Genomic DNA, 16,978 nt, shown 5'->3' on the forward strand with positions numbered 1-16,978 from the left:
GCTCGACTCAGAGCTCCTGCAGATTATTCAAGAGACAAAAGAAAACAAAAATAAACGTCTGTCTGCCGGCAAACTAAAGCTGTGGAAAAAATCTCAGTATAGCGTACAATTGAATGGATATTTAGTTTTTAGTGAAGCATTTATGTGGACAAAAAAAATTTTCTTCTGCCCCACTCTGCAACAATACAAGGCTGTCGTCGTCTCCCCAAACTCCTTATGGAGATGGTGATCAGCGCTGTCACTTTCTCATAACACATTAAGCATTTGTACCTCATACAACCCCATTTAAAAAAGTACTAAGCTATCCCTTGAAGGTGTTTACATATATGGAAACTATTAAAATATTTTTATTTGGGATACTTTTTCAGAGGCAACTTATGTTAGCAATCAGAAAGGTTTTAAACGTAGTGAGTCCTAACCTACTTTAACCTACACCACTTGTTTGGAAAAAGTAAATAAAGGTACATTACAACCCAGATTGTCTGCCCTACATGTATGACTGCTGCAGAGCTGCTTCCTCGTTTTAAGCTTGACAAACTGAACTTGTATTGGGTCATTTGATTAAGTTTGAACCTGTCTGAGCACTTGAGTTACGTATCTTAGAGACTCCTGTGCGTCTATGGCGGGGAACATTCTGGATAAGAATGAAACATTTGAAATTGGCATTTACTGCAGAGGAAAATATTTTTGTAACCAGTTCCCCTCCCACTCTACAATATTTATTCTTGTTTTGAATGTAGAACAACACATACTGTATAAGCAGGACTTAAAGGTGCTGTAAGCGGAATGGTTCTTTTAGCTAACTTCCTGTCAGTTACTGCAGTTAGCAGTCCCCTCGCTCGTCCCTACGTCACCACATTAATGCACTGCGGTCTTCAAGCAGCGAGTTATCTAGCATCATCTCAGATCCATAAGTGTGATAAAACATGATAAAAACCATCAAAACAGACATTGGGAAGGATTTTTACCTGCTCCGCCATTGTAGGAACATACACATTCACCCATCTGTTGCTCTGGCTTGCACCGGCAGTGAGACCATGGAGTGTATGTATGAGTGAGACGGGTGTCGGTTTGTAGCGTTCTCTCTTCTGATTGGATAAAAATTTCGGGATCTTCCAATAAGTTTATTTGCCGATTACATGCTAATCAGCTGACTGAGAGATCGGCTTTATGAAACGCGCACATTATGTAAGTGATCACTATATGAATAAATAGCAATTTAACACTTATACTAACATAAATAAACCGGTTACTTCACCTTTAATGAGTCGTAGAGGGAGAGAGTTGGAGCGGTCAACATGGATGTGGATGGAAGAGACGGACAGTGAGTGACAACTGCAGAGGGCTGTTAATCCCGAAGTCAAGCAGATTACTGTAGCAGCCCGGTGCGCCCTGTCTGTCTGTCGGTCTGTCTGTCTGTCTGTCTGGAAATGGAGCTGCCATAATCTGCTAAATTGCTGTAGGCTGAGAAACTGTGGTGCTGCATGTTAACCATTATGCAGCTCGATTTCACTCAGCCTTACTTTGAACTCCTCAACTATTCTTCACCCTGTGTGTCATCTCCTATGTGTCACTTAGCCTACTGCCGCCCAACGTGGTGTGTGTGTGTGTGTTGCAAGGAGCTCTTGAGTTGAACAAGTTGTGTTTATGTAAGGTTATGATATAAACTGCAACAATAATAATAATTCATAATAGTAATTAAAATATAGCATATACATTGTATTTTATTATTTTTATATCTAAAGATTTATTGCGTAGGTACGATGCAACACACTGGATTGCGAGAACATATTTTTGTTCCTAAAAAGAAAACAAAAAAATATAAAAAGAAAAACTTGTTTCTAACTTAATTTGCTCAAAAAAATTGTGCTAGGCTGTTTTCACATTAGGAACGTACTTGTTATGGCTTGGTCACACCCTGTGTTTCGCAGGGTGATATGCTAACAAGTAGAAATGTTGACTCAGTGAATGAGACAGATCAGAGACACACACACACACACACACACACACACACACACACACACACACACACACACACACACACACACACACACACACACACACAAGGAGACCTCTGTGGTGGGCGCTGGCAGCGTTGCAGTCACGCAGAATGACAACACAATGTCATCCCGTGTGACAAGGCAGCTAATATCGCATTCTGTAAACCGGGCCTCTTTGCATAGCACGACATGCGGTAAATGGGAAATATGAAACTCTGGGTTGATAAGATCTTTAAATGCAGATTTTATGACTGCTGTACAGTTTCTGAGTACACAACACCACAGAGATGAAGGTAAAGAAGGTAAGGAAAACTTAAGGTGTTGTTTAAAGAGTCAGTCCGGACGAGTCACTATCTGTGTGTATGGTTTATTGATGACGGTCAACCAAGCAGTCTATGTATTTTGGCCCTGTGCTGGCACAAAAAAACCTGTCCGTGTAGAATGAATACTGTTGTTAACAGGAATACTGCAATAGCTGGATCATTTCTGAACCCATTTAAATAATTTTCGGCCACTTGAATTGAACGCGTGCATAAAAAAACGTCTGCTTGTCCGTCCAGCAGCCTGTTCCTGTGTTTGCAGGTGTGTGGGTACTGGGTAGATATAATGTATCTGACTTTGACCTGCTTCTCTTGTTTTGATGTCACGACTCACATTGCCAAACAATGCACAGTTCAGTAGTAAAGAAAGGACTTGTGCAAATGTTCCTCACGGGTTTCACAAGAGCCCCTTCCATGCACAATGTGGGCACCTAATGTATGAGGCTGCAGACACTAAATCCAGCTGATACGGAAGTGTGTCATTCAGCCCTTAAGTGCTTAAGATCCCATTACCTGCAGCATCTTCAGACTTGTTGGGGGATGATGTGAAATGAATGATTAGCTGATCTCACATGGTGTGTCATTTTCATACATCAATCATGTTGTCAAAAAAGGTGCAGTCAGCAATTCTGGAGAACACTTGAAAATCACTTTTTGTTTAAAATCTGTGAATATCTCGTCACAATCCGATACCTGTCTGTACGCTAGTACAAAGCCAAAGCTCCATAACGGGTATGTAAACAAAGTATATAAACATAGGGGGGCCCACCATAACTAGCAACATGTCCATTTTCCACAGCATAGGCTATGTATTAACACAGATTTATTTTTCAACGCACACACAGTACGAACTGGTAGCGGATCAGGAGGCGATAGTCACTGATTATGAGACAAAGTGATTTTGACGACAAACATTCTCCAGAACCACTGACTCCACCTCTAAAGGTTGTCTAAAGTGCCATGAGTCTGTACAGCATACACAGCATATAAAAGAGGGATGGCAATGTGCTAAGAAGCAGTTTGGTGTATTTGCTATCCCTGCGGTGAGCTGCTGTATACTGCAATATAAGGCAGTAATGTTTTTATTGTTTGCACCCTGAGTAAAAGCAATGTAATGTACAATGCGCTTTTAGTCACTTCTACCTTCTGGCCTTGCCGGCTGGCCCAGTAAAAGAGATTTACCAATACATTTACTTCCACACAGATAAGGACACTGAGCGTAAGCTTTTGGTGCTGTTAGTGACTATCAGCATTTAATCTATTTATGTAAGTAAACGTTCTCATTTCAGCCAGTGTGTTTAGGCGCACAGTTAACACCTCAAACCCAAATGTCAGTCAGCTCTTGATGTGTCTGTATAGCTGTAACGTAATCAGCGCTTTAGAGTGATGATCTTAAATCTCTTTAGTTTCTCTGCACATGTTGTCCGGGCCCTTTCTAAATGAAAGGATTTGGCCTTTTTAGACATTTTAAAGACATTTAATTGACAAATGACACAGCCATAATGAGAGTCTGCAATCATGAGGTTGAAGTTGTGTGCTTTTCTCGCTCTCTGTGGGTGGGAGACAGCCATCCATCACAAGCCGATCTGTGTGTGTGTGTGTGTGTGTGTGTGTGTGCGTGCGCGTGTGCCCGCCCGTGTGTTAATGATTTGGGGTCTCTGTGGGACACTGAAGATTGGGACTTGGCACGTGGCAACGAGAGGTCAGCAGTGACAGACGCAGACCAGCAGATGTTGGCAAAAAGAGGAGGAGGAAGAGGAGGAGGAGGGATAATGGAGGGCACAGGAAGAGAGGGGAGACACGAGGAAGAGTAGCCTACTGGCAGCAGGAAAAAAAATAGTGGGAGGAGTGGATTGGCCAGGGGGGTGGCAGGAATGATGGATGGATGAGCACAGACAGAGGAGAGTGAGAGAGGGAGGAGAGGGGTAGAGAAGAAGGGCTGGAGGGAGAGGAAGAGGGAAGGTGAGACAGAGAGAGTAAAAGGAGAGTACATTTAAGCCAGCATTGAAAAAAGGTGTTTTTTGGAAATGCTCCTCCAGTGTACAAACGGGAAACGACTGACATAATGATGTCATGTGATCTAGGGGCCTCTTATTTTTTTCTTTTTTTTTGAGAACTTGCTTTTCTGACATGCTCCATTCTCCAGTCTTTGAAATAACAAACAATAAACATTCTGACATTGCGAAATGCAGTTTGGTGGAAATTTGGTTTGAGCGCCGTAAGTGGTGGAAGTGGGCCACAGAAAGCTGAACCAGAGTGTGTACTTCAAGCTTTGATACACTTTCCTTTGCAGATCTAAAAACATTGGACCTCTTTCAAAATGTGATGTGTCGGCTTTAGTGAAGGCATAGCTGTATGTGGTACAGAGATAGTGACAGTGTGATTGAAGAGCCTGGGAGAAGGAGAAAACAGCATGTTACCGCTGTACTAACTTTGGGACTCGCTTGGAGAGCTATCCTGTAATAAAGCAAGACACAGAAAGGTTGTGTTTTAATGGGGAGAGAGACAAAGAGTCAGAGAAACCAAAATGAAAGCAGCAGATCGCTGTATGTCCCTCCTGCTGACTCCATTTACCATCATTGATTGTGCAGCCAGGCTGAATTAATGCCTACCTGCTGTACTCAGATGGCCAGCAGCTGTATCAGTGTGTGTGTGTGTGTGTGTGTGTGTGTGTGTGTGTGTGTGTGTGTGTGTGTGTGTGTGTGTGCGCGTGTGTGTACGTGTCTATGTGTGTGTGTTGGAGTGAAGCTTTCCTTTGTGTTCACACAGTGCGACAGTTGAGCGTTGGTTTGTTCTTTGTATGAATTTCCTAACACTAGAGGGAGATGGGGATTTTTTTTTTACCAGGCTTTGCTCCTTTAAGGTTTAACCCCAGGGTGAGAACTGGATTATAAGAATTAAGGTAAGAGTTCAGGGCTAAATTTAGGTTAGCTCAATGTACCCTGTACATCTTTTTATCAATGATTCATTCAAACTGATGAAGGCTATCCGACGATGTATGTCATGGAAAGCGCACACAGAACTGTAATGTGAAACCAAACCTAAGGGGATCAAATCTTTACAGTGGAACACAAACATGAACCTTGGTGTGGACTAGATGATAAGATCAATATCAGTGTGTCATGTCTGTATGTTATGTATGAAGCTACAGCCAGCCAGGTATCCTAGCTAAGCATAAGACTGGAAACAGGGGGAAAGAGCTAACCTGGCTCTGTCCAACAGAATGTACTTTAGACACAAATTAACATTTTATTTATCTTTGGTTTGAATCTGTATGAAAACCCAAGTGTGAAAAGGACACGTATGTGGGACTATTTCTTGTCCGGGTGCAACTTTCCTGGAGTCTCGGATGTGCCTTAAAATCTTAAAGTGATGAAAAGATTCTAAGAAATCACTGCGCCCAGCCAAGAAATAGTCCAGTACATTACCTGTTTGAAACTCCCAAATTATGTCGATCGTCTTTCATTGAAGACTCGGTATGAACGTGAATAAGCATATTTCGCAAAGAAAATCAAAAAGGTCCTTTCACATTCTTAGTAAAAACCTTTTTAAGTCTGGGTAAATCATTACCAGTTCCTGATGTCACACCCCGGCTCCAGGGAAGGACAAGGAGGAAACCACACAAGATAATTAGTTTAACCAAATAATACTTTATTTAAACAAAGTATAAAGTAACCTACTAAATGGTGCATGAATATCAGTAATCAGTAATGGGTGCGGTGTCTGTGTGGGTGAAGAATGTAGTGTATGTGTAAAGCAAAGCTAAGCAAACCAAACCAAACCAAACCAACCAGCAGGCCAGGGAGAGAGCCATGTGGCTGATAACTCCAGCTTATATAGCTGACGAGATCAGCCAGCAGGGGTGCCTGCAATTAACAATTAGCTCCTGGAAGCCAGGTTCCAGGAGCTGTCACACCCCCCTCCATAGAAACAGGGTTCAACACTTAACCTGCAAAACAAACACAGTTAGTTACGGGGAACATACAAACATGACAAACAACTGACACGTTGACCAGATATCTCCCTTTTCCTTAACATTTTATCTTCCGGCATCCCCGAGACCCAGCAACTAAGACCCTACAGCACGGGGACGAATGTTAAGCGGGAGGGTATAGCTAAGGCGATGGCGCCCGGGAAAGAGCATCAGCAGCTACATTATTCTGGCCTCTGATCTGTTGAATATCCCGTTTCATACCAGGCCAGAAAAAGTCCTGAAGGACCCGCCCATATGTTCCCCTCAATCCCCCTTGACCAGCTACATGCGCCACTGTGATTACCGGCTGTCTATATTTCACAGGAAGCACAATCTTCCCCACTGATCCCCCAGCCAAATTTCTGCCATGAAGGACCCACCTCCTCATCAGCAGGCCCTGATGGAGAAAATAACCTCTCGAGTTGTTTCCCCCATTAATAGAGTGCCCGGCCTGCTCAAACAGCTCTTTTAGCGAGAGATCCTCTTTCTGGTCCCTCACAAATTCTGCATGAGAAACAGACCCAAGATCAGATATCTGTACGTCAACTCTTGGCAGCACACTGAGAGAACGGGACACTGCACCCACCGACTGCTCAGGGACCTTAGACCTCGCTTTAGCAGGAGACACTACACACAACCCATCAGAGGTGGACGCATCAGGCCACATACATGCTCCTGCCAAATCATTGCCCAGAATAATATCAACCCCTTTCATTGACAAATCTGGACGCACACCCACCTCTACATCCCCCTGTATCATGCCACAAGACAAATGCACTGTATGGACAGGCACAACAATGGTGTTTAAATCCATTCCTCTGATTCGAACACACCTTCCTGTGTCAGAGGCTGGTGAAAAACGTAAGGCTGACTCCCTAATAAAGCTTTGTAGAGCCCCAGAATCTCTAAAAACTTTGACAGGCACCTTCTTACTATGGTCAGTTAAGGATGCAAAACCCTCTGATATAAATGGAGCATACCTTAAAGCAATATCAGCTGCACTCAACACTCTGGGTCGCATCTGAAAAGGAGGGACAATTTTGTCAGTACTTAGCTCTGAGCTACTAAGCGGAACAGCTAACCCCACAGATTGGACAGGCCCTGTACTACAACCCTTTTTTGATTTTAGCAAGGGGCACTCCTTTTTCCAGTGCCCTTGTCGCTGACAATAATTACAAGTTGAATTAGGATCATTGTTCCCAGCTCTGCCTAGCTCTCCCTTTGAAGAACCCCAACTGAAATCCGATTCACCTTTCTCCCCGCTGTCTTTGAATCCAAACCGTTGTGGACCTTGCTCCCCAAAGACACGTTTGTGTGTTAAACCATATTCGTCCGCAAGTACAGCGGCTTCTTTTGGAGTTTTAACTTTTCTCTCATTGATATAAGTAGATATGTGGTTAGGCAACGACTGCTTAAATTGTTCCAGCACAACAAGGTTACGCAGCTCTTCAAATGACCCAACACTGGACGCAGAACACCACCGATCAAAATGTATATCCAGCTCCCTTTCAAAATCCACATGCGTTTGCTTTTCCCCTTTTTTCCAATTTCTGAAGAGCTGCCTGTAAGCTTCAGGAACTAATTCATAAGCTTTCAACACGGCTTCTTTAACCATTTTATACTCTTTGCACTGTTCTGCTGTTAAAGCTGCATATGCCTTTTGGGCTTTACCTCTAAACACGCATTGTAGTAACAACGTACGTTCACTATCAGGCCACTCCTGTGAATCAGCGAGACGCTCAAACAAGGAAAAGAACGTATCTGGGTCTTCCTCATCAAATTTAGGCAGCAATCTGAGATTCTTAGTACAATCTACCCTAGATGAACCAGCAGACCTAGTTATATCAGTTCCTGCCATCTTACCTTCTCTAACTAGATCTAGTTTGTATTGTTCAATGTCCAGTTTTGCCTGCTCTGTTTTTTGTTTCATTGCTTCAAGCGCCAACTCTTTATCCATTTTTGTACGGTCAAGGGCCAATTCTTTATCTATTTTTGCACGTTCAAGGGCCAATTCTTTATCTATTTTTACCCGTTCAAGGGCCAATTCTTTATCTATCTTTATTTTGTCATGTTCCATTTGTATTAACATCAGTTCCTTTTGTTGATCAAAGGTGAGACTCCCCCCTGGTGAAACCACCATACTTGGTAAACCCTTACCTTCATCAGAATCCAAAACCCCTTCTTCCATCAAAGTCGCCTTCAGGATACGTTTGATTGTGTCCTTCAGACGTGTAGCTGCAATTTCAACTTTGAAATGATCAGCAATTTTCAACAGTTGGTCCTTTGTACAGCTGTCCAGCAAGGTTTCAGAAGGAGACTGAATAAACGCTTCTACTAAAGAAGCCATGCCAAAACAGCTTTGATCACTGGGATGCAAATAGAATTAGAACTTCCCCCCTAACTGCTTATCCAAACCTGAATAATCTTGACCCTAGTGTTCATGCAGCTTGCGGTGGGTATTTATGCACTGTAAACCAGCCGGTTTGAAAGGCGACCTGCAAGCAGACAACCCCCAAGATCCTTCGGATGTGCCCCCGAGACAATTGACATTGAACAATTGACACTAACCACGCCCCACAGCACTACCAAAAGGGAAAAACAACAAAAGAAAAAAAATTCACGCAACCCAAAGGGGCAACGCAACTGAAGCCTAACAGGGAAAGTTCAAATCCAGACATGTGCTCACCAGACAATCAACTCTGTTAGCCTAGCCTCAGCCGACTACCCACTATGAAAAGAACCTGCTCCCAAACCAACTACTAACCTGTCCTATGTGATATTCCTCCAAACTGTTCAACTACTTAATCCAACCACTTATTGACGAGCCCCCATGTCACACCCCGGCTCCAGGGAAGGACAAGGAGGAAACCACACAAGATAATTAGTTTAACCAAATAATACTTTATTTAAACAAAGTATAAAGTAACCTACTAAATGGTGCATGAATATCAGTAATCAGTAATGGGTGCGGTGTCTGTGTGGGTGAAGAATGTAGTGTATGTGTAAAGCAAAGCTAAGCAAACCAAACCAAACCAAACCAACCAGCAGGCCAGGGAGAGAGCCATGTGGCTGATAACTCCAGCTTATATAGCTGACGAGATCAGCCAGCAGGGGTGCCTGCAATTAACAATTAGCTCCTGGAAGCCAGGTTCCAGGAGCTGTCACACTGACAAGTAGAGAGTGATAAATGTCTGAGTTTTATTTGGTTGCACGTGTGAGAACAACAGCTGATGGTTTGAGCCACTGTGTCCTTCATTGTCCCTCTTTCACTATTGAACCTCCTGGTCCAAACTGGCCGTGCCCCTGTCTGTCGCTCTTTCTCTCCGCCATCTGTACACAATAATTCAACCATGTACTGTTTCTTTCTCTCCCTCTAACTGTCCTCACCCTTCACCCCGAGGCGGCACGTTTCAGACCCCCGTTCCAACTACTCCCTTTCTTCTTTTTTATTCCTACTATCACCCTATCCATCCATCCATCCATCCATCCATCCATCCATCCATCCATCCATCCATCCATCCATCCATCCATCCATCCATCCATCCATCCATCCATCCATCCATCCATCCATCCATCCATCCTTCCATCCATCCATCGGTCCCTCCCTCTCCATTCTCCCCTGGGCAATGTGGACAGTTGGATGGCTTTGTGTTTGACACGTGTGTTGGCAGGAGGCAGCACTCACACACACACCCCCCCAGCCCCCCCCCCCCCCCCCCCACACACACACACACACACACACACACACACACACACACGCGCACACACACACACTTCCAGTTTCTATTGTCAGTAAGCTGTGAGGCCCTTGGCCCTGATTCTGAGTAAGGACAGGGCCCCTTTTGTCCTGCAGATTAAGGGGCACTTTACACGGACACGCAAAACGGTGCATACGCAGAAAAATTTCTGCGGTTGCACTATATCATTTACAGGAAAACAGCAAACGCAAACGCAAACGCAGGCATGAACCGCAGATTTTTGAGATCACCTCCGAGGGAGGATTTTTTGGAAAACTTAACGGTTTTGGTTTCCTGTAAACACCGAAATCATTTCTCCTGATAACGCTGACGTCACGGCTCCACCCTCACACATGCGCATTGCGTTTGGAGATAAATAGGCATGCGCCGTCTTTGTAGGTCCATGTGCGCCAGTTGGAAAACAACAACAACAATGGCGGATCACCGAGCTGTAGTCATTGTGCTCATGGACGTTCTGCTGTTGCTGATTCATTTGTTATCGTGCCAACAATCGCTCCTACAAGCAAATATGGAATATCTGCACCAATGCTGTAAGCAGCGGACACGGATTGATAACATTCGCGCAGTTCTCAATCCACCTATACGTCGGAGGAGGGCAACGAGAAGGCGCTTTTGGACAAGACCTGGGAGAACAAGCCAGTGGTGGGATAACTTTGTGGATGGCATTGTTGACGACAGTGAATGGATGGAAAACTTTCGAATGTCCAAGGCCAGCCTCGTTACTCTGAGCGAAGAACTTCGTCCTTATATCGAAGGGGAAACTACGAACATGAGAACACCAGTTGGAGTCCTTAAAAAGGTGGCGTGCACATTGTATTATTTAAGCGACGAAGGAAGACTACGCAAAACTGCTAATGCGTTCGGCTTGGCGCGACCGACAGTGTCTCTTATTGTAAGGCGAACTTGTGCAGCTATCTACGTCCACCTTGGTCCAAAATACATGAAGCTGCCTTTTACTGAGCCCGAGGCCGAGGTGCTAGTGTCCGGATTTGAACGTGCTCATGGTATGCCTCAGTGTTTAGGAGCCGTTGATGGAACACACATCGAAATAAAGCAGCCATCTCATGAATCTATGAACTACATAAACAGGAAGGGGAAATTTTCCCTGAATGTCCAAGCTGTGTGCGACTACCAGTACAGGTTTATGGATGTCGTTGTGAGTTGGGCTGGGAGTGTTCATGATGCACGCGTCTTTGCCAATTCAAATGTGAATACCTATTTCAAGACTGGAAAGATCCCTGCACTAGAAAAGCAGATTGTTGATGACGAGGAGGCCATACCCATTTTTCTACTCGGAGACCCTGCCTACCCGCTAATGCCTTACCTGATGAAGGAATATGCTAGTGGTGGATCTACTCCTCAAGAACAGTATTTTGGACTTTGTCTGTGTAGAGCACGCATGGTGATTGAGTGTGCGTTTGGTCGCCTGAAGGCTAGGTTTGCATGCCTGAGGCGGCCTATGGACATAAACCTTGATGACTTGCCACATGTAATAGGTGCCTGTTTTGTTCTTCACAATTTTTGTGAGGTCAATAAGGAGGCTGTGGATGAACACAGAGTGTTGGGAGCAATACAGTGTGATCAAGATTACCAGCCCCCAGCACAGAGCAACAACTCTCTGACGGGCTGTAACGAGGGAGGTGGAAAGAGAGTCAGAAGAATCCTCACCAAGTTCCTGGACCCTTAAGAGTTATGAGTCTGCAAAAACAGCAACATAATTGTGTTTCTTTTTTCTAAAGTTATGGTGAATATTGTGATTTTGTTGAACACATGACATCTATAACAATTTGAATGTTATTTGTGTGGATTTTTTTGAAATGCTGAAAACACTGAAACGTCCAAATTTGTTTTAATTTGGAGAAAAAATAAAGATTTTCAAATGAGCATCTGAAGCATCAGTCTTTTCTTCCCAATATCATTTTAAAAGCAAGACATATCCTGGGAAAACTGCTATATTGATGCCAGAGGGGCAATGCATATAATCACTTTTATACTAGTACTGTTTAAAAGACACTAGTACTTTACTTTCAATGAGAAATGTCCTTGTTACTCCACTAAATCTATGATAATGTAAGTTACTGGTTACTTTAATTTAAAACATTTTGCACATGAAACATGAGGTTAAGCAATATTGTATATTAACCAACAGCATAGGCCTACCTGCACATGAAATCCATTGAAGTTAGTCATTTTTTAAATGTAATCTAATGTAATAGGACATATATAGTACTTAAAGTAATATCAGTGAGAGTATTGACTTGTAAATTTTTTACATTTTCCCTGATTACTTATTTTCACTCAGGTAACATTTAAGTTTTTCTACTCTATACTTGTAAAATCATATTGACTAGTGCCTTTTGCCTGTCAATATGGATCCATAGCAATAGGCTAGGATTCTTGGTTATTTTGTTGTAACTTTTATGCATGCGTAAAATCATGTTGGTGTTCCTTTTACGCGTGCGTAGAATCACCGTATCTGCTTGGGCTTCCACTGGATTGATGCTTGTTCCATGCATTTTTTTCTTAATCTGAGATGTAAATATTTGAGACATAATGAATCTATTTTGTATTTGTGCTTAGTTGAATTCCCTGTTCCCATTCGCAATAAAAGTACAATTTCCTGATCACTCCAGAACCTTCGATTGGCCTCTTTACTGTGTGAATGGCTTGTACTTGAGCTGCACTTTGAGAGAAAGGAGAGACATCCACAGGACAGTTGGCACATACTTCTGCCCAGCCCGAACAGTTAGGACACATTTTTATCCATTGAGATGTTGATGTTAGTACCAGCTGGTTTCTGTGATCTCAAGTGCAGTTTTTTAAATGTAGAAAGGCAAACGAGAGTGGTCATTCACACACTGTCCAGCATCCCAGACTACTTGAGCTGATTCCAATCTACCCAATCCGGTTTTGAAACCGTAGTGTGTGTGGAGCATTTACTGACCCAGCTCAGTGCAAAACAGTTTAAAGTTAAATATCCCCATGTGCTGCTATTCCAGGACAGTAAACATGAGGTGGTTTATGAAAGCAGTTGATTATTTTTCAGGTTATTGTTGCAGATGTAATTAATGCTCTGCAGTTTTCTTTTATTAAACACCTGGTATATGTATATATATATATATATATATATATATATATATATATATATATATATATATATATATATATATATATATATATATATATATATATATATATATATATATATATATATATATATATATATATATATATATATATATATATATATATATATATATATATATATATATATATATATATATATATATATATATATATATATATATATATATATATATATATATATATATATATATATATATATATATATATATATATATATATATATATATATATATATATATATATATATATATATATATATATATATATATATATATATATATATATATATATATATATATATATATATATATATCAGTGGTTAAGATACAACTGTGTGGAGAGTGAAATAAAATGTACCAACTTGTTCCAAATTTTTTAATGAAAGGATAACTTTTTACAAAGAAGCATCTGCAGCATCAGTCTCTTAATATTCAAGATTGTTTGTCATATTGTCATATGCACAACAATTACAGCTTAGCTGCTGGCAATGGAATTCTTTAGTCCTGGGCTCCTCCAACAGTGCAATAAAGAAAGTGTGTAAGTATCAAGAAACACAAGTGTGAAGCTGACTTAAAAAATAAAAGAGCAACAACAATAATAATAAGAATAAAGTGTAATAAGTGTTAACTGTATAAGAGGAACACAAGAATAGCAGAAACCTAAATATAAAACTAAATAAATGTGAAATGTCAACAGACGTGTTTATCCAGCTGTAATATATGTATATAACTGTGAAAAATAGTTACTTTTACTTTACAACAATGTATCACAATGCCATCACAGTAAACACAGGTTGTTTCAAGATTAAAAAAGTGTCAGTGCACCAGCCAATGGAGTTTAAATTGACTGGTCAGGATTGTCATAGTCTTGCAATAGTGTCCGTCTGTACGAATATTGCGTTGGTGTGGTGGGATTAGTGCGAGTGGGTGCCGGTGTGTACGGTGCTGGTGTGTACGGTGCTGGCGTGTACGGTGCAGGCGTGTACGAGCCAGGTGGGTGGTACTGAGGTGTTTGTCCAGTGTGTCCAGCGCCATGAGGAAATGCAGCAGGGGGTTGTGGCTGGGTGATAAGTTGCCTCAGTAACGCAAAGCCGTCCTTGATGGTGCTAGTCAAGGCGGCAGCATTGCTAGTCATGGCGGCAGCAGTGTCCGCTAGTCTGTTGAACCTCTCCGTGTTGTTCCTCTCAGACTCCCTACAAAGGTCCAACATCTGCCTCTTTATTTGGAGGTCCTCCAGCACAGCTGGATCGGTGTGGACTCTCCTCTTGAGCCTGTCCCCTCTGTGGCTGTTGAGCTTTGCCTGGAAAGAAGCACAAAACATTTTCATTAAATACTGCACCACAGTTCCATGTATTGCGAGCAACAACTTTAACCACATGTGTAAACTAATGATAACAAAATAAACTATAAACTTTAAGGTTTATAGCTTGTACGGGGAGTTGTATAAGACATGCATGAAAGCACCAGCGTTAGCATACAGTATTAAAAAATACCTAAAATACGTGATGCTAAACAGTAATGAACAAACTTACTTGGAGCAAATGTCTTCGCGTCCTCACTTCTTCCTGTGGCAAAATGCAGTCAACAGCCTCGGCGTTTGAGGTCGATGGAGAAGGAGAATCTGAAGTGGGTGATGAACACCGAGTGCTGGAAGCCGATGTGCTGTCCGAGCTGACCTGAAGGTCAGACGATTCAATGCCGGACGCTAAGCGGCGTGTTGCAGGCGAACCACCCCACAACTCCTCGCACAGCTCGAAAAAAAGTAGAACGACACGTCCATTTCCACTCCGTCGACCAGAGTCAACTGCCTTCCTATATTTGCCACGGATGGCCTTAAGCTTAGAGGTTAGCTGGACTTTTGAAATAGTCCCTTTGTCGTGGGGGAAGTCTTTCTCTCCAGCCACTTCGCCCGGCGGATACTGCTCCAAAAAGGACGCCAAAATGTCCACATACTTAGACTGGCACGATTCCCAGTCAGTGTTCTCTTGCCATTTCGTCGTCTTGTAGTCCAGGGTTACTCTTAAAAGCAGCTCCACCTCGTCGTCGGTCCAAACAAAACTGTTCGCCATGTTTGTTATTGTTTTTTTCACAGAGCTGAGAAAAAGAAGCGTTCTCGGGCAGGCGCGCCTTTTTATTCAATTCTTACAGCCGACACCGGATGCACCGGAAATGCTATCTACTACTACCTTGTACCGCCAACTGCTGGCCTGGCATGCTTACTACATCGATTTCGTCCCGTTTCCTCTGAAAACATGTGCACGGGTGAAGATGTCAGATAAATTGTGTCTGAACGGGGTTTTTTTTTTTAAACCAAAAACGGGAAAACGTGAGTTTTCACCGTGTAAAGTGCCCCTAACTCTCTTGCTCTCTCTCTCTCTGTCACACACACACACACACACACACACACACACACACACACACACACACATTCACACACACACACACACACACACACACACACACACACACACACACACACACACACACACACACACACACACACACACACACACACACACGCGCACACACACACACACACATTCACACTCACATTCACATTCACTCTCCCCAGACCCCATGGGGTCCCTTAAGTGTGAAAGTGCCCTGAGGCAGAAAATCAGGGCGGCAATTTACAGCAGGGTCCAGCAGAGAAGATGGGGGATGAACCGCAGGCTCATGTCTCTGTTTGAAGTCAAACTGTATCTTTTGCTTTCTTACTCAGGATGATAGAAGTGGGTCCGCATCCCTTTTATTAGGCAGCACAATAACTTAACACTGTATAGAAATGTGTTTTAGCGTACTGACGACGTCATGCCTACATAGTAATAATATGAACACCTACTCAGATGCAGAACAATTAGATGTTTTTTGCATAATTAGTGGACATGTTCCCTTCATTTACATTACATACATTTACAATTTTTAATGGACACCACATTCAGTTTTGGTGATCACTGGTTTTGAAGCCCTCCCAAAACTAAAACCCGGAAAAGCCTCTAATCCAGCAGAATTAGGGGGGCTGAGTTCGTGGGTTTACATTTTTAAATGTGAATTAAACTGTAAATGGACAGCAGTAGAATAATGAGCCAAGCCCTCATCTGTCTATGGGCACAGTGCCTTCTAAGCTTGTCCTGTACTATCAGTTCTGGATGGCAGGTTGGTGTCCCTTGGTGATATCTCAACACTTAATTGGCCTTTGTGGGATAATTGAAGGATTTCTGCAGCAAACAGGATTATGGAATAGAAGTGATAGGAGTACAGCAATTAAACCCATGTATACCTAAACAACTTGGAAATACAAATAAGGTTTCACATTTTTCAGTATATCCTAATTTTACAGGGAAAGTCATCGGATATTTCCCCCCAAAGCTTTAAGCCTGAATTTGGCCTCTCAATGTGACCTTTCGTGGAAACGGAGCCCCAAATTCTTGGCCAGATTTCTAATCTCTCCTCCCTATGTCACTGACTGTGTGTATTATGTTAAGCATACAGTGAAGGCTCACATTCAAAACCATTGACCTATATCGGCTGATGTCTAGTGTAGCTGCGAGTCAGTTAGAAGACTGACAAGGTCGTGTTTGTGTGTGTGTGTGTGTGTGTGTGTGTGTGTGTGTGTGTGTGTGTGTGTGTGTGTGTGTGTGTGTGTGTGTGTGTGTGTGCGTGTGCATTTGTAGGCAAAGTCAATGTTTGACCCATATGTCTGCCTCAGGTGATCCATACCCGCCAGTGTGTGTTTGTGCAGATCTGCACATTTCCTCTTTGCCGGCGGAATGAGGCCAAT

General features: G+C 42.5%; 2 protein-coding genes across 2 annotated transcripts in view; both read left to right on the forward strand.

Moving 5' to 3' along the window:
* Positions 1-16,978, forward strand: part of LOC307254905 (SPRY domain-containing SOCS box protein 4-like) — a 77,477-nt gene that overhangs the window by 17,497 nt on the left and 43,002 nt on the right. The window lies entirely within an intron of this gene.
* Positions 10,992-11,738, forward strand: LOC307255374 (putative nuclease HARBI1; the record flags this gene model as incomplete). The annotated part of the gene is made up of 1 exon (XM_080034056.1): positions 10,992-11,738. One exon carries the CDS (start codon positions 10,992-10,994, stop codon positions 11,736-11,738), a length of 747 nt encoding a protein of 248 aa, XP_079890182.1.

The sequence above is a fragment of the Ammodytes marinus genome, assembly GCF_949987685.1.
Source record: "Ammodytes marinus genome assembly, chromosome: 9".
Classification (NCBI taxonomy): domain Eukaryota; kingdom Metazoa; phylum Chordata; class Actinopteri; order Uranoscopiformes; family Ammodytidae; genus Ammodytes; species Ammodytes marinus.